The following is a 19,275-nucleotide window of genomic DNA, read 5'->3' as shown; positions in this document are numbered from 1 at the left end:
CAGGCACAAGCCACACTGCATTAACAACTTATGGACTTTGATTTCTAAGTGCAAGTGAGGTGGTCGGGTGTTTTTTTTGTGTGTTTTTTTTAGTTTCTTTTTTTTTAACTCTGGGAAATCCGTTGAACAATGGTTAACATCCTGTTGTTGGTTATTCCAGCTAAAAAAATGCAGCCTAATCAGCAGTTATGTGTCCTTCCTTGCAAAGAACCATGGTGTGTCTGAATCAGCTGATGGCTTTAAAAAAAAAAATTAAAAATTGTACCAGTCCCTGTCAGCATATTTGAAACAATTCTTGCTTGAGCTCGAATCATGATTTTTTTCTTTTCAGAAGCAACAACAGCTTTTTCATGTGTGATCTGTATATCAATATAATTTGTTTTATTTTTTATTTTTTCTGCCTTTTGTCCTCCACTGCTCTCTGACTCACTCGTGAATTAAATGGCCAAATCTCTAGGATGACAGGTGGCAGGAGTTGGCAAGAGTTCATGTTTCATTTGTGGCAGGCACCTGTATAATTAGAAATTAGCCAAAGTATTTAACCTACCATAGTTCTAAATTCAAATTCAGTGTTGGGAATCACTATTTGTGGTGTTTAAGAAAACAACAAAAAATATCACTGAATCTTTTTTTTTTTTGTTTCATTTAGGCATTGTGTAATACATAGTTCTTTACATACCATTTTGACCTCTGACATCTGATGATGCAAGTGTAGTTTGATGAAATGTAGCATTGGTTATGCTTACTGTGGCGTACATAGCAATGCTTCTGTGTTTAGTCACTATCTGCATATAATGAGAATTTTCCCTAGGGGACTGCAAGCCAATCTTGCTGGTTTCTATGAAAGTCAGTGTTGTGCCACTGCCACCACTAGGATTATTGGACTAGCAGGCCATTTACACACGTATAACTGTTGTGGGTTTCAAACCGCACAATTGTTTTATTACCATCCTGACATTTTCATAGTTTTGAAACAAAGGTTAAGATACAGAATCTTTCTCTTATGCATAATTTTAGTACTTAAAATTGGTAGATTGGACACAGGTTTCAGATTTATTTTTATTTTTTTTGCTATGGTCTTTTTGGCTCCTAGATTTTAGAAAACTTGTCAAGCCCTGCTTTACGCGATGTGCATCCGATGGAGCAATCCTTGGGGCAGATTCAATTGTTTTGGGCATCTAAAAAGCCTGTCTAAACGGGTCTTTTTCGATGGCCAAACAGTTGTCACAAGTCCAGTGGTGAGATTCAATTGTTTTTTTGGGTGCCCATTACTTCCGACGCGCCCAAAAGTACCTGGTTTAGCTACACAAACCCGACTAAAATACTGCCCGCAGCACGAACAAAAGGGACACAATTAGCACATTTTTGCTTGCAACCTCAGGAGGCTGCAAGCAGAAATGTTGGTGCCCAATGCATTTGCGACAAGAACAATTGAATTGCTGCCAGCAAGTGCCCAAATAGCAATTACATTGCCCCTAAAGAAAACCAGTACTTTAGATGTATTTCACCACTTTTTATATGGCTAAACCTGGTGCTTTTGGGCACAACAAGTGTGATAGGTAATGGGCACCTGCGAAAGGTAGCGCCCGATCGGGACATCAATTGAATTTCTCTGTCGGGCGCCCATTACTTACAGCCATGGAAAAAAAAACCATTGAGTGAACAGCCACATTCTTTTGTACCACGTAGTAGTGGATATGCTTTTGAGATGGTGAGCTGAAATGTGCAAAATGTGTTCTTTTCTTGCTGTGAGCAGTATTTTAATCGGGGCCCCGATTGGAGCAAAAATTGGATTTCTGTGACTGGTTGTGATGTTTGGCTTTAGTCTTTAAGGTGGGTACACACTGATAGATATAGGGCAGATATATCTATGGATGAATCGGGCAGTGTGCTGTGCATACACACTGCCCGGTCCGTCGGGGACTGATGTCATGAACTGGGCAGGCGTGTACACACGCCCGCCCAGTTCAGCTGTCAATCACCGCCGGCTGTCGCAGCATGTGTACGGGTGGTCGGTCAACCGCCCCCTGCACACACAGCGACGCGCCAATATATCTAGTGTTCACTCTAGGATTTTTTTAGGGCAGGGTGCTGAGCATTGAAGACGGCACATTTTGCGCACAAAGCATAGCGCATTTGCCCTTAGTTATCATATACCCATGCATACATATGACACCCAACATCTGTACTTACTGTATATGTCCAGTCTTCTTGAAAGATCGGCTGTAGCATATACATAAGTAGATAATTATAAATGTATTTTCCAGTGCTGAAGTAGTTATAATCTGTATGTGTTATAAAACAGAAAAGTTAAACAATGGGTTAAAATATATAGGAAAAAAATAAGTCTGTTCTACTAGGCAAATACTGTAAGTAGTACATGCTCACTGCTTACCCTGGTCTTTCTCTCTTTATCAGAGTGCTGTTATTTACAGTGCCTCCTCTGCCATCCAGTTGGCTAAGGATAGAAATTGTGTCACAATTTCAGAGGTGGGCAAGGAGTAGACGACAACATTGTAACATGCACTCTGACTGTTGCATTCTGTATACAAGGGGGCGATTTATGGTCCTGCAGGGTGCACTGAAAAAGGGCAGGGTGCTTTTTCACATTTCAAAAATGGGCAGGGTGCAGCACCCTGCTGAAACAGCCTAGAAGGAACCCTAATATCGGTAGATATATTGGCCGTCATCTGCGCTGCGGGGCCGATGCGATATGTCTGTGAACGACGGAGTTCAGACATATCGGCCATACACACTGGCCAACTGACCCGCGATATATCGGTCGTTCAAGAGAACGGCCGATATATCGGCCAGTGTGTACCCACCTTTAAAGGAGTTTTTCTCTTTAATTTCCTATTAATGGTGTTTTGGAGGTTCTCCTCTCGAAGACAACTTTGCTCTACTGAACAAGAGCCTGACACTTGTATAAAGTCAGAACATGGTCAGATTATTTATGCTTTGGTCTCTCTGTCAATAGACAAAGTATGTGGCCTTGCATGACCTCCTGTGGTTTGGTCTCCCTTAAACCATAGATTTTCTTGGGCAAGCTATAAAGGAGCCGATTGGTTTGAGTGAGATTATTTATTCATTTTCCGACAGCCCCATAAGAGGCAGTTTATTTTCAGCAACTTCGTTTTACACTTCAGGAGAATGTGACTCATTTTTCTGTTGTAATCTGGTATGCTGCAGGTTTATTTTAACTATAGTTAGGCCTTTTTACTGATAAGTGAATGAATGAAAAATAATGTTGAACAGACACACCCTTTCATCTAATATCATACAAGTGCAGAAGGTCTACAAGAGAATTTGTGGGTGTGATAGTTGGTAGTAAAGAAAATGCTTTTTACGTCTAGTTATAAATTAGTCTTCTGCATTTACAATCTACATTTTTTTATGTACTTTTTCCATTAACCTAAATCTAGCAAGTTAATCAGTGTTGACATGACATCCAACACACTTACTTTTCATCTTGTATACCTAATATGTAACAAATCTATAGTATTGCGCCTAAACTGGTTAATTTAATGTAACCATGTCATGTGTAGTAGTTTACACTAGAGCAGTGGTTCGCAAACTGTGTGCCGTGGCACGCTGGGGTGCCTCAGGACACTTGCAGGAGTGCCCTGGGTTGGTGGCCCAGGACCAATTCAAATTATTTATGGTCGGTGTAATAGGCAAAACAAGTGCTAGTGGCTGTCAATCATAGACTATGAGGACGAACAGAAGTGAATCCTGTCCCAAATAACAACCTATAAATACCATGGGTGAGATTCTAAACTTCTTGTTGCCGGCAGCTACTAGAATGTGCCGAACTGAGATATTCAAATGTAGCTCCGTTCAGATGCGATCGGCTGCCGGCGTCTCCATTTCATCTCGCACCTGCCGGCGGTGGCGAGCTGAAATGTGTGAAAAGTGATCCGTTTGAGCGGCCAAACAGCACTTTTCCCAATTGCGATCATTAGTTTAGTTGGGTTTAGCCGCTTTAACATAGCTAAACCGGACACCAATGGGCGCAATCAGCGCGATAGGGGTCATTAAATGAATATCGCCCATTTAATAGGATAACCAGAACATGGCTTGTAATGTAAATTTTTTTTTTTTTTTTCTCTTTCTCCTTTAGCTCCAAAATCTGGGTATTAACCCAGCTAACATCGGCTTCAGTACCCTAACCATGGAGTCTGACAAGTTCATCTGCATCAGAGAGAAGGTTGGAGAGCAAGCCCAAGTGGTAATCATTGATCTGAATGACCCTACCAATCCTATCCGTAGGCCCATATCAGCTGATAACGCAATCATGAATCCAGCAAGTAAAGTCATAGCTTTAAAAGGTATTTTTCTCATTGCGACTTGCTCTTCTTCTGCGGCTTGTAAAGACAGACTACTGATGATAACTGTATGTTGCAAACTATAGCTAATACTGCCATGTCCTATAAAGATAAATAATTGTGTATTAGCTCCTTCCACTTCTTGAGGTTTTAAATGCAATGATATGAAGCGCTTCCTGTCCCTGAAAGATAAAAAATAACAAAAATACCTAGAAGTAGAGATGCAATTATTGGATTCAATTGCTTAGTTGTTGTTTTTTTTTTTTTTTTTAAAGCTTTTAATAGTTATAAGCTTTTGAAGTATATTGTAACTTTCTGTTAACTTACCTGCATTTAGTACTATCTACGTTAAGTAGGAAGACAGCAGAGTTTAACCATGCTCTTTAGTGCCAAAATTACTCTCTTGTTTGGTTCTGCTGGATTTTTTCTGTGTATGTTCTGTGATGAACTAAACGCTTGCAGGAAAAACAGATTCTGTACTGGCTATTTAGGTATAGATCTTGCTTAAAGAGATGACAGAAGCATGATTGTAACTTTAGTTTTCATTAAAAATATAGACTGTATAAACAACAATTGGAGACCCTGCCACTATCTGTGGTGCTTGGGTTCCAGTTGTGGTTTTTAGATTAACATAAAATCTACCCTTATTCTTTTCAATGTCACTTCTTAAACCTTGTGTTCTGTATGTCTGCTTTGCCATGAACACATGCAGTGAACAGAATAGTTATTAGTTGGTTACAACTATCTAATATAGTAATTTTATATAGTTAATTGTTTTTCTTCAAAACACTTAGGGTTAGCCGTGGTAAATTACTGCGGACTAACTAATCTGCCAGAGGTTATTCAATTATAGCCTGCAGCTAACGTGGATTTCAGTTTGAGCCTGAGAAGGCTCGAACAGAAATCTGCATTAAATACCTGATCGTGAGTGTGGCTGAACATTTAACCCATAGATTGGGGAACTTTTTCCAGATTCTATGGGTTAACGCGTTAGTAAAAGGAGCAGTGATTAAATAGCCTACCAACCCTTTCCCAGCGCTACATTTAATTGAATTTGTCCCCAAGTATTTATGTAGTCATGTGTCGTCCCACATCAGCCAGTGGGGACTCTGCTCAATGGAAAATGTGCTGGTCTTAAGTCAAATGCCATTACACCATAGCAGTTTCACAGACAGAAGTTGGACAAAAATGCAATAAGCTGATACAATGATCCTTCAGGCACTTGTGTAAACTGCTGTTATGTAGTCTATTATTTTAATAGTTTTCTCCTATGGAAGGTTTTTTTTTTTTGAACACTGGCGGATGTTACCACCATGACTGCATACCCTAAAGTAGAACCAATGCCGCCCTACTGCTATTTCAACAGGGGCATAATTTTATGTTACTAGCTTGTTTTGTGAGCTGATTGTGCTCTATTTGTGTGACAATCACTATTGTCGCTCAGTTAACACAGCAAGTAACTCCATTCATATTACTATTCCGTACCATGGAGAGGTTTTAGTACCAAAGACTTCCAAAATATTTTAAGAAAAAAATGCCAATGTGTTTGTATTCACTGTTTTAGACTTTACTTGCAGTGTTATTGTTTTTTTCTTTTTTTAGTTTTTTTTTTCTTTCTTTCTGGCAGTGATTTAAAATTTGATATTTTTAATGTTGCATTATTCTTTTGTTGTTTGTCACATTTTTAATGCTTCTTGTGTGTATGCAGATGGTGAGTTATTTCAAATTAGATTATATAAGTCATTATCCTGTTTATATATAAAGCTTGTGTTTCTGTATGATTCTCTTTGTTTAATGGTACTCAACAATAAATATAGGTGTAAAAAAAGCTTTGGTTCTTCACTGAACTGATGAAGCTGTACTTTCCCTAGCTATCAGTATAAATTAATCTTCTCCACTGACTGGTTCTGAATTCCCTTTAGTTATTTGAGCTGGTCAACGAAAAATTTGGTGATTTCAGTACTGCGAGCATCATTTTGAAAACTGGAGTATTTTTCCTTCTTACGATAAAAATAGAATCAGAAACATGTAGGCTTTTTATTAGCAGGACTATGGCTTTTACAATGTCTAATTCTTAATGTTTCCCTTGTGCTTTACATTCTACCCGTATGTGCTTTACATATTGTTTGGGATATAACCATAAATAATATGGCTATTGTTCAAACACCTCTCCTCTACTTTAACTAAGGCAAAGAAATACTTGAACACTTCAGTTTTACCAGGAACTGGTGTAATAATGTTGGCAGCAAAGTTTGGTGGATCACTTGCTATTTCCCCTTTGTCAGTGTGTTAGATGTCAAATGCTAGACTAGTTAAACAATGTATTTATTCTTTTGGTTCCTTAAGGGCTCATACACATCAGCCTGAAAAAAAAAAAAAACTGTTAAAAGCATAGACACCTTTTTCATCTGTCCTCCCTTTTAACAGCGCATTTGAATCGTGTTCTCAAAGCTTCCCTGCACCTTTAGTGTACTTTAATGAGCGTTCCATGGGACCCTATTTATATGGTACGGAGCGTTACACTGCAGGTAGAGTTTAAATTGAAGCTGAGTCCTTGTCAGAACCTAAATATGTTCAGATCTATTCTGATAGAATTTCTTTTGACTGTTGGTGATAAAGTGCATTCATCAGGCTTTAAGAACACACGTTACATGCATAAAATTAATGCCTGTGTGTACAAGTCCTAAAGGCCCGAAAAAAGTTTCTTTGCTCAGTTGTGTATTACAGAGAATTCATACATTTTGTAGATTTTTTTTTAATTTTTTTTTTTAATTAACTTGGCTCTTTGTATATTATATGAGCACCTTTGTATATTATATGAGCAGTCACATGGAGTTTTGTCTCTTTCCTCTCACTCCCTTATTTTTCGGTCACCTGAGCCTGACCATGTTCCAGTTATGTCAAGGTCCCTACATTCCCACTATGTCGTGATCCTTGTGGTCTTAGAAAAGGTTAATTACATAATAATAGTGGCAGAGGGCCTATAGAAGATAAGGATATCATGGGTTACTGAAAATAGTCTCTAGGTAAGTGATTGCAAAACAGACTTACAGTATGCTAGCTAGACATAGTTTATTGCGATACCACAGCAAGTACCCCAAGCAATCATAGTGCCAGATTGAAATTGTTCAGACCTTTCTAGATTATGTTGTAGGAGGACCATTATCATGCATCTTATGGGTAGGCTTACCATACTATCCCATTAAACTGGGACACATGAATTACACAGGTTCTATGGGGGTCTGGCTTCAAGACTGCATTTCACCTGGTTTTAATCAGCCACAGAACCTGTGTAATCCATAAGCATTCTGGTTTAAAGGGATGGTATGGTAAACCTACCTATGCGGTCATTTTTCAGCCATGGTGATAGGCCTCCATTACAATGGAAATTATTTGAACTTCAGACTGCTGGTGTGTTGTCAAATTGTACATTAATCCTGTTACTTGCATGTTGGCAGTGCACTAGTCTTCCATAATATTGGCGATCATGCCAATAGCTTGGGTCTGCACAGTGTAGCTAACTAAAACTTGAGTTTCTGACAGATTATCCATCATAATTTAATGTAATAAGTTTTATCACATTCATCAATATGATATCTCCTTGAAAATCAAGTGATTTGCTAAAACTGTACCGGGATCCCAGTTCTGGTCCCAGTTGAAAGTATGTTATGTACTCAGGAATGGCAAATACAGGTTGAGTATCCCATATCCAAATATTCCGAAATACAGACTTTTTTGAGTGAGAGTGAGATAGTGAAACCTTTGTTTTCTGATGGCTCCATGTACACAAACTTTGTTTAATACACAAAGTTATTAAAAATATTGTATTAAATGACCTTCAGGCTGTGTGTATAAGGTGTATATGAAACATAAATAAATTGTGTGAATGTAGACACACTTTGTTTAATGCACAAAGTTATAAAAAATATTGGCTAAAATGACCTTCAGGCTGTGTATAAGGTGTATATGTAACATAAATGCATTCTGTGCTTAGATTTAGGTCCCATCACCATGATATCTCATTATGGTATGCAATTATTCCAAAATACGGAAAAATCCCATATCCAAAATACCTCTGGTTCCAAGCATTTTGGATAAGGGATACTCAACCTGTATAAAGCATTATATACCTTTATAAACAAACCAATGCTTTGAGACTCATGGCACAACAGCACCAAATGTTTGTTTGAGATCCTGTCCTTTTTTTCTATTCAACCCCCCCACCCCACCCCCCGAGTGCATAATTGTATTTGTTGTGATGATCTTACGGTCACTGGTGTAGTTTGCTGTGCAGTTCAGTCACAAAATGCACTTACTATGTGTTCTCAAAGGCATGTTACAGTAGGTCAATTTTGTAAAAATTAAACGGCATAGATAGAGAAAAACATGCAAACCCAAAAATCGTACTCTAATCCCAGTCAGGGAAGAAAGCTAGTTCAATGAAACCACGTAATTGGAATAGAGATTAAATCGTTATATGGAATATAATTACAGTAAAAATTTTACATCTCTAAAAGCAACCCTGCCAGCTCATTTAAATAATCATGTCCTGTAAAATAAAGCCTAATTTTCACCATAAACTCCCCTGATAGCCTTCTCTTACCATTTGATGGTGTCATCTTATGCAGGTGCAGCCATCATGGCCTGCAGATCCATGCGCTTACCCATAAAAGCAAGTGCATTTGCTCCAAAGTAGGCATGTGATGTCACAGTATACCATTTGCATTGTGGGATTGCACTTTTGCATGTTTGTAAATGGCTCTTAATGTCTTTTGTACACCTGGTTATTTAGACTTTTTTTCTGGTGTTTTTATATATGTTTATTTTGAAAATTCTGTAAGTGTTAATTGCCTTTAAAAAACAAAAACAAAACTGAAATGCACAGGTGGTTGTTTTTTTTTTTTTTGTTTTTTTTTTACAATCAACTTTGTATGTATGCTTTCTTTTTATAAGTACTGCTGAACCTGGTTATTTCCATTCCCTTTTGCAGTCTACCCAAGTTTTTTTTTCTTCACTATTTTGAAGTACTGTTACTGCATACAATACATTTTATGTGCCGCTCCAAATCCTGCAGATTTTTGAACTAACACTTATAGAACCATTTAGCATCCCCTTGGTGTATTTACCTATACTTTTTAAAATGTGCCACTGCTTTATTGTTATAGGAGACTGTCACAAGCATACAATTATATATATTGCTAAAGGAAGGTTACGTCAAGTTACTTCAGTTAAAGAAGAATTTATCTTTTCACATTTTTTTGTTTCTTTTTTTCCCATGTCTTAAAAATGTAGGGAATGCACATTTCAATCAGGCTCAACACGAAGAGTATGGCATAACTTACATCAGGATATCCAATTCATCTTTGAATAAGCACAGTTCATGTGTGTTAAAAACTTGGCGCAATTCAATTGTTTTGTTTTTAGGTGCCTGCCACTATATGGCATTCGACGGCATCAATTCAGTTGTTCTGCATTTGGACGCCATCACTGCCAGCACTGACATTTCTACTCGCAGCCTTTGCATAGAAATGTGCAAAAGGTGTCCCTTTTGGGCGCTTATAAAGTAATGGGCATCTGATAGGAGCAACTATTGAAGCACTCTGATGGGTGCCCTTTTAATAGTCCCCAGATTGTTCATATGAGGGGCACAAATAGCAGTGACTAATTAGCTTGCCGATTCCCAAGTGCCTAAGAATCCCTCAATTAATTTGCTAGAGAGATCACCTCAATTAACTATTTGAACTGATTACTGAATTCCTAAGTCACAATCCCCTAAACGGTCAGTGGATATGGAGTGTATGGGTGTGTACATACGGTGAGATAAATCTGTGAGATTTTGACTATATAGTCAAAATCTTATGAAAAGTTAGTGCACATCTCATGGTGCTAGGCAGCTTGCGATACAGATTCGATCCCGATGCGCGCTCCCATGGGGTCGGTATCGTAAGGCTAGATAGACTGTGCAGGCAAGTCAATCTAGACTATCTAGTGTACAATCTAGTACAAAGTATAGTCAAAATTGGCACTTAGTCAACATCTCAAGCACAGATAGTCAAAATCTGTACTATCTGGGCTCTGGGGGAGTTCAAGGGAAATCGCATAGTCAAAATCGAACATAGCAGGGATCTCACCGTGTGTACACACCCTATGTTAAAGACACTCCTTCTCTTTTGAGATAACTTGGTGATTTAGAAGACTCTCTCCTTTTTAGCAGCAGCTCGTTGACATCTGTTTTCATTATACTACTATCCCTACTATACATTGAGATTTAATTTTTTGAAATATGTACAGTCCACATCTAACCCAAAGCTTACATCTGAAATAGGTTGGCAATGGAAGTCTCTGTTCCACAATTGGCAAACATAATTCATCCTGCTTTGAGCTTGTCCCATTCAAATGTCCTTGGTTTCTATTTGGTTTCTACAGATTGTGCATGCCTATTCTCATAGAAGGGTTTTTTGTTTTTGTTTTTGAGGGGGGAGGGCTATGGCGGCGTAGGGTATTTTTGTAGATTTCTAATAAAGTAGGCATTGCAAACCTTAAGCATGTCCTATATGGGCATATGGTGATTTGCTTGCAACTTTATCTTGGAATATTTAAGCCGATTACAGTTAAAGATGACTTTTTTTTTTTTTTAATTAAGATTTTCGGGATACGAATAAATACAACCATGTCCTGGATCTTTTCTAATCCTTGTTCAGCCACTAATTTACATTTTAAATACACTCCCATTGTTTAGCCCAAATAGTATGTCTCACTTCTGCAGATTCATAAAGTGGTGGTATTTACACCCACCGTCTCTTTAATGGGACTGGTATGTTTCCTGACTAGGCTTTTCAGTAAACATAGTACCAAAGTTTTCCAAGTAGTTTAGCTGTTTTACAAGCCCCAGTAGACTGCTGTCAGTAGTTTAGTTAGTTAATATTTACTTTTAGATGCCAGTAAATTAGCCAATAGTGTCGCTAATGTTTTAGTCTTAGTGCTGTGTACCTGAAAGTGATTTGTAGACTTAGGGAAACGGATATGTTCATGCACCATTTAAGGGGCCCTGAGGTGGGTAATGCCAGGAACTTGTAGGAAATAGAGATTACAGAATAACTCCTGTACAGTTATTCTGGATGATTGTTATAGTATGTGTAAATTCTAACACATTCTTTAAGGGATTACTTTCTTTTTGCAATTAATTTGATCACACATTAATTATTTGTGCTATAACACGGTTATGGTTCATTAACATATAAGTTTAATTCTTCATATTCCGCTTTTTGATAAATGGTATTTGTTTTATATAGCGAAATATGTGTATAGATACATCATTCTAAAATGACTGCCATCTTTTTTAATTCCTTTTGAAGCAGTCTCTGTGGAGAATGCTCCAGCTCACTGTAAGTATAACATGTAGATGATTTAGATGTGCAATGCTGACTCTTGTGTGAGGTACACTGAACATGCTCTTTATCCATGAGCAGCAGACAAACTGGAACCTGGGGAGGTTTGTGCTATTCCAGGTACGGAGATGGGAGGGGGACTTCCAATGATCAGCACAGCTTTTATTTGCACTTCTGCTTGTTCTCATGCTTTTGTGTGTTATAAACGATAGTGTTAAAGCTTTTTTTCATTTCTCTTTCTCTTCTAAACTGCCTTTCAGATTCAGGAACTGGATGTGTGAAGTTTATTCTTAGATTGTTTTAATGGGCTAAAGCAGGGCTTTCTAACGTTTTTCTTTTTTTTCTTCTTTTCAAATAAAAATGAGAATTGAATCCTTGTGTTGACAAATTTTGGCTTTTTGTTCAGCTGCAGCTGCTTGCAGATGTGCTGTACAGTTCATAAGACTAGGTTTACAGTGAGACACAACTCTGTATTTGTATGTAACAAACCAACAATTTAGTTCATTTGAGAGCCAAACGTTTTAAGGCGTATGGCTGTTACCAGCATTGTAGCTAACTATGACAAGCAAACCCTTGCTGGGAATATTATATATTCGACACAGCTGTTGCTTAACATATTATATCACGCAGCTGGGTACTTATGGGCTATTCCACTAGACCAAGTCCTGACCAAATAGTTACAGCAACCTGTGACCTGACCTTTCAGGTCTGTGTCCTTAAACAAAATAAAATGAGAAACCAGCCCTCCAAAAAATATTTAAAAACAATGTACCGAAAAAAAAAAAAAAAAAAGTATAAAATACATACACAACCTGTGGCAAACGCACAATCCGTAACCAACGTTCCCATAATATTTATTTGCAATGCCTTTTGCTGCTTTCCATACCACCTCTACTCTAATGCACCTGGCAGGGACAGTAACTATTAGGGTAGGTACACATCGGAACTATGTGGTATCCCAACCAACGGAACGAGATGTTGGTCGGCCATATACACTGAACAATAAAGCGCATTAAATTATTCATGGCTGCATTCACCAGCATGCCGTTGGCCGCCGGGTCGTCCATCTGATGTGCTTTACTTACGATGGGACTACCTCAATGTCTGCATGCAGGCGTGCGCGATAGAGAGTACACATTAGGCCCTGTGCACGACATGTGTCCAATCCGCTGGATTAGACGACATATTGTTTGTGTACCCAGACTCCGGCATATAGCCTTTTTGCTGCTGACAGGTCTGTCACTTGTGTTTTTTGCAATAGTAGCTTTGGCTGCAGTAATCGTATCACTTAGGGATGCTATTAATATGTGCACTATATTCTGTGACCAATTTAACACTTTTTAGCAGTTATAGTGGGCCATCATCCTGAGTCGGTTCTAATACTTAAAATGATGCGTAGCACATGCACAAGGGGATTTCAAGTTGCTATTTTGACTAAAATGCGTGCCCTACTCTGTGCGCTAATAACTCTAGGGCAGGTTCGGGGTCCATTTAGCCAATCTTTCGGCAGAATTTTTTTCCATAGTCTCATTTTTTTTCCTTCAGGCACTGATTAATTGGAGTAGTGTCTCTAGTTGTATGAATATGTATGCAGTCCGTGGGTGTGATTCAATTCGAAGATAGTTGAATAGCGCTGGGAATTAGCTTCCGGGGCTAATCAATACAGCTCCCTGTGGCACACCCAAGGATGGGGTTTCTTCTCGCACCCCCGGAGGGGTGCGAGCAGAAATCCGACAGAAGTGCCACCGTGATGCTTATTTCTGCCTTTAGCACTGCGGAAGCAGTCGGAGAATGCCGGTTCTCCCGACAAAGCACCCTGTTTAGTCTGGGAAGAACAGGCATTCTCCGACTTACCACTTCGCTGTATTAAATAGCCCCGGGAGCTAATTCCCGGCGCTATTCAGCTATCTTGGAATTGAATCGTGCTCCAAGAATCAAATGGACAGTGGAACCTGATGCTTATTTAGTACATTTGTGTTACCAATATTCTTTTACATTTCTGAATTAGAGCTATAGAGCTCTATTCAGGACATTCGTTTTCACAATAAAAATGTGGAAAGGAGTGTGTTACATATTTTTAACGGAACCCAGCTATTCAGCAAAAGGTTACTGACAAGATAACGCAATTTTCTTCTCCATTCATGCCCATCTTGCTGAATATCGCACAGTAGGGATTGTTCCATTAATTTAATGTGGTTTAATGTTTTTATGCTGTTCAGCAAGCATAAAACCGTTAAACTTCCTGAAATATCTTTATAGAACTTCATTTAAGAACATTGTTAGGTAAAGAAAACCCTTCATTTTGATGAAAAATGCCGGAACAGAGGGGATTTTGTGTGACGGCCAATTGTATCCCCAGCTTCAGCGCCCCAAAGCTTCTACATCGATTGAAATGTGTATATAGGCTTTATATTAGTCATTATACATTTGTTTATGTGGTTTCTATATATATATATATATATATATATATATATATATATATATATATATATATATATATATATATAGTTCTGACATGGACCGGCACTCCCACTATTGGTGAAATAACATGCCCTGGTGCCCTCTGATATCAATAAGTAAGACAGGAGCGGTAAAACAAACAGCGGCACTCGGGGTCTTAAGCATTAAAAGTGTATTGAAATCACTTCATAGATCCCAACGTTTCGGGACACGCAGGTCCCTTTGTCCAGGTGAATAGTGTGTGTGTGTGTGTGTGTGTGTGTATAACCATATAAATGTTTACAGACAAATGTAAAGCCTACATACACATTTTATGCAATAAAATTGGGAGGCTGGAGCTTGGCATTCAACTGCCGCTCCTTGCGCTGCATACTTTAACAATGAGAATAGGAGACTATTCGCATTAAGAGAGCATGACTGAGCATGCGCAGAACCAAAAACAGAAGATTTTGTTTTTGGATTTCCGAAAACCAAGCCTTCTAATACTTTACCGGAGCAGCATGTTACCGCACCCGCTGTTCCTTCGAAGTTTTATGCTAAATAGCCATCATATAATAATTTCTCTAACGTCCTAGAGGATGCTGGGACTCCGTAAGGACCATGGGGAATAGACTGGCTCCGCAGGAGGCATGGGCACTTTAAGAAAGACTTTGGACTCTGGGTGTGCACTGGCTCCTCCCTCTATGCCCCTCCTCCAGACCCCAGTTTTAGACTGTGCCCAGAGGAGAATGGGTGCACTGCAGGGAGCTCTCCTGAGTTTCCTGCTTAGAAAGCATTTTTGTTAGGATTTTTTCTCTTTTTCAGGGAGCACTGCTGGCAACAGGCTCCCTGCATCGAGGGAGAGAGGAGCAGACCTACTTAAATGATAGGCTCTGCTTCCTCGGCTACTGGACACCATTAGCTCCAGAGGGAGTGAACACAGGTTCGTCCTGGGCGTTCACCCCAGAGCCGCGCCGCCGTTCTCCTCACAGAGCCAGAAGAAATGAAAACAGAAGATGTCTCAGGCGGCAGAAGCCTTCGGTGCTTCACTGAGGTAACGCACAGCACCGCAGCTGTGCGTCATTGCTCCCATAAACCTCACACACTCTGGTCACTGTAAGGGTGCAGGGCGCAGGGGGGGCGCCCTGGGAAGCAATAAAACACCTCTCCTATGGCAAAAGTCTATATACATGTACAGGTGGGCACTGTACATGTATATAAAAGAGCCCCTGCCATTTTTTTAGTAAGTTTGAGCGGGACAGAAGCCCGCCACCGAGGGGGCGAGGCTTCTCCCTCAGCACTCACCAGCGCCATTTTCTCTCCACAGCACCGCTGAGAGGAAGCTCCCCGGACTCTCCCCTGCTTGACGCACGGTGAAAGGGGGTTTTAAAGTAGAGGGGGGGCACATTATTGGCATTTATACATTAAGCAGCGCTACTGGGTAAACAATCTGTGTTTTTCTCCAGGGTTATATAGCGCTGGGGTGTGTGCTGGCATATTCTCTCTCTGTCTCTCCAAGGGGCCTCAGGGGGAACCTGTCTTCAGAAAAGAGATTCCATGGGTGTGTGAAGTGTGTCGGTACGTGTGTGTCGACATGTTTGACGAGGAAGGCTCACCTAAGGAGGAGGGGGAGTGCATGATGGTCAGGTCGCCGTCTGCAACGCCGACACCGGACTGGGTGGATATGTGGAATGTCTTGAATGCAAATGTAAATTTACTGCATAAACGATTAGACAAGGCTGAAGCTAGGGATCAGTCAGGTAGTCAGACCATGCCTGTCCCTGTGGCACCCGGACCTTCGGGGTCTCAAAAACGCACCATATCCCAGATCACTGACACAGATACTGACTCTAGTGTCGACTATGAGGATGCAAAATTACAGCCAAAGGTGGCGAAAGGTATTCGTTACATGATTATTGCCATTAAAGAGGTTTTGCATATCACTGAGGAACCCCCTGTCCCTGACACGAGGGTACACATGTATAAAGGGAAAAAGCCTGAGGTCACTTTTCCATCCTCATTTGAACTAAGCGACTTGTGCGAAAAGACTTGGGAATCTCCAGATAGGAGACTACAAGTTCCCAAAAGGATTCTTATGGCGTATCCCTTTCCACAAAAGGACAGGATACGATGGGAATCTTCGCCGAAGGTAGACAAGGCGCTGACACGCTTATCCAAGAAGGTGGCACTGCCTTCTCAGGATACAGCTTCCCTCAAAGATCCTGCTGATCGTAAGCAGGAGGTTACCATGAAGCACATTTACACACATTCCGGTACTATCGTTAGACCGGCTATGGCATCGGCCTGGGTGTGTAGTGCTGTCGCAGCATGGACAGATTCCTTATCTACGGAACTTGACTCCCTAGATAAGGATACCATTCTAATGACCCTAGAGCATATCAAAGATGCTGCTTTATATATGAGGTATGCTCAAAGAGACATTTGTTTACTAAGCTCCAGAATAAATGCTATGTCTATTTCTGCTAGGCGACTCCTGTGGACCCGACAGTGGACGGGGGATGCCGACTCAAAGCGGCATATGGAGTCGTTGCCTTACAATGGGGAGGAGTTGTTTGGAGGAGGCCTCTCGGACCTTGTCTCTACTGCTACGGCCGGTAAATCGAATTTCTTACCTTATGTCCCCCCGCAGCATACTAAAAAGGCACCTCATCAAATGCAGTCCTTTCGTTCCAATAAAAGCAAGAAGGTACGGGGATCGTCCTTCCTTGCCAGAGGAAAAGGCAAGGGAAAAAAGCGGCATGCAGCTAGTTCCCAGGAGCAGAAGTCCTCCCCTACATCTGCAAAGTCCACCGCATGACGCTGGGGCTTCCCGGGAGGAGTCAGCTCAAGTGGGGGCACGTCTTTGATTTTTCAGCCAGGTCTGGGTTCACTCACAGGTGGATCCCTGGGCCATAGAGATTGTTTCTCAGGGATACAGGCTGGAATTCGAAGACGTGCCTCCTCGCCGGTTTTTCGAATCGGCTCTGCCAGCTTCCCCGTCAGAGAGAGGGAGTTAGTGTTGACTGCAATTCAAAAATTGTATCTTCAACAGGTGATAGTCAAAGTTCCTCTTCTCCAGCAAGGAAAGGGGTATTACTCAACCCTGTTTGTGGTCCCGAAACCGGACGGTTCGGTCAGGCCCATTTTGAATCTAAAATCCTTGAACTTGTACTTTGAAAAAGTTCAAGATGGAATCACTCAGAGCGGTCATCGACAGCCTGGAGGGGGGGGGGGGATTGGATGGTGTCCCTGGACATAAAGGGTGCATACCTTCATGTTCCGATTTTCCCTCCTCACCAGGCGTTCCTGAGATTTGCAGTACAGGACTGTCATTACCAATTTCAGACGTTGCCGTTTGGGCTTTCTACAGCCCGAGAATTTTCACCAAGGTAATGGCGGAAATGATGGTGCTCCTGCGCAAGCAGGGTGTCACAATTATCCCATACTTGGACGATCTCCTCATAAAGGCGAGATCTCGGGAGAAGTTGCTGGACAGCGTGTCGGTGAGGATGTTACAGGGGCACGGCTGGATTCTCAATATACCGAAGTCCCAGCTAGTCCCTACAATGCGCCTGACCTTTCTGGGTCTGATTTCTAGACACAGACCAGAAAAAGGTTTTTCTTCCGATGGAAAAGGCTCAGGAGCTCATAGCCCTGGTCAGGAACCTATTAAAGCTAAAAAAGGTTTCAGTGCATCACTGCACGCGTGTCCTGGGGAAGATGGTGGCATAGTACGAGGCCATCCCCTTCGGAAGGTTCCATGCGAGGACCTTTCAATGGGATCTGCTGGACAAATGGTCCGGGTCCCATTTACAAATGCATCAGAGGATCACCCTGTCTCCCAGAGCCAGGGTATCTCTCCTGTGGTGGCTGCACAGTGCTCACCTCCTAGAAGGCCGCAGGTTCGGAATTCAGGACTGGATCCTGGTGACCACGGACGCAAGCCTCCGAGGTTGGGGAGCAGTCACACTGCGAAGAAATTTCCAAGGTCTCTGGTCGAATCTAGAGACTTGTCTCCACATCAACGTCCTGGAGTTGAGGGCCACATACAAGGCCCTACGCCAGGCGGAGGCATTGCTTCGGGACAAACCGGTTCTGATTCAGTCAGACAATGTCACAGCAGTGGCTCATGTAAACCGCCAAGGCGGCACAAGGAGCAGAGCAGCCATGGCAGAAGCGACCAGGATTCTTCGCTGGGCGGAAGGCCATGTAAGCGCCCTATCAGCTGTATTCATCCCGGGGGTGGACAGCTGGGAAGCGGACTTCCTCAGCAGGCACGACCTGCATCCGGGAGAGTGGGGACTTCATCAAGAAGTCTTCGCACAGATCGTGGGTCGGTGGGGACTGCCTCAGATAGACATGATGGCGTCCCGTCTCAACAAAAAGCTAAAGCGGTATTGCGCCAGGTCAAGAGACCCTCAGGCGGTAGCGGTGGACGCTCTAGTGACACCTTGGGTGTTCAGATCGGTCTATGTGTTCCCTCCTCTACCTCTCATACCCAAGGTGTTGAGAATAATAAGACTAAGAAGAGTAAGGACAATCCTCATTGTTCCAGATTGGCCACGAAGGACTTGGTATCCGGATCTGCAAGAGTTGCTCACAGAAGATCCGTGGCCTCTTCCTCTAAGACAGGACCTGCTGCAGCAGGGGCCCTGTCTGTTCCAAGACTTACCACGGCTGCGTTTGACGGTATGGCGGTTGAACGCCGGATCCTAGCGAAAAAAGGTATTCCGGAGGAGGTCATTCCTACCCTGATCAAGGCTAGGAAGGACGTGACATTGAAACATTATCACCGTATATGGCGAAAATGTTTCTTGGTGTGAGGCCAGGACTGCTCCTACGGAGGAGTTCCATTTGGGTCGTCTGCTTCACTTCCTGCAAACAGGAGTGACTTTGGGCCTAAAATTAGGGTCCATAAAGGTCCAAATTTCGGCCTTATCCATTTTCTTTCAAAAGGAATTGGCTTCTTTCCCTGAAGTACAGACATTCGTGAAGGGGGTGCTGCATATTCAGCCTCGTTTTGTACCTCCGGTGGCGCCGTGGGATCTTTAATGTGGTATTAAGTTTCCTCAAGTCACCTTGGTTTGAACCACTCACAAACCATTGTCGTGCCTGTGGCTACA

At 41.5% G+C, this 19,275-nt stretch overlaps 1 protein-coding gene across 2 annotated transcripts in view; it reads left to right on the top strand.

Annotated features, from left to right (window-relative positions):
* The window catches only part of CLTC (clathrin heavy chain), a 161,536-nt gene that overhangs the window by 17,396 nt on the left and 124,865 nt on the right, over positions 1–19,275 (top strand). For both annotated transcript variants that reach the window (XM_063954051.1, XM_063954050.1), the window contains exon 2: positions 4,121–4,328. In XM_063954051.1, coding sequence (XP_063810121.1) covers positions 4,121–4,328 — 208 coding nt within the window. The remainder of the gene's footprint in view (positions 1–4,120; positions 4,329–19,275) is intronic.

The sequence above is a fragment of the Pseudophryne corroboree genome, chromosome 2 (genome assembly GCF_028390025.1).
Source record: "Pseudophryne corroboree isolate aPseCor3 chromosome 2, aPseCor3.hap2, whole genome shotgun sequence".
In the NCBI taxonomy this organism is placed as follows: domain Eukaryota; kingdom Metazoa; phylum Chordata; class Amphibia; order Anura; family Myobatrachidae; genus Pseudophryne; species Pseudophryne corroboree.
Note: the sequence above shows the minus strand (reverse complement) of the source record. Positions and strands in the feature narration are given on the sequence as shown.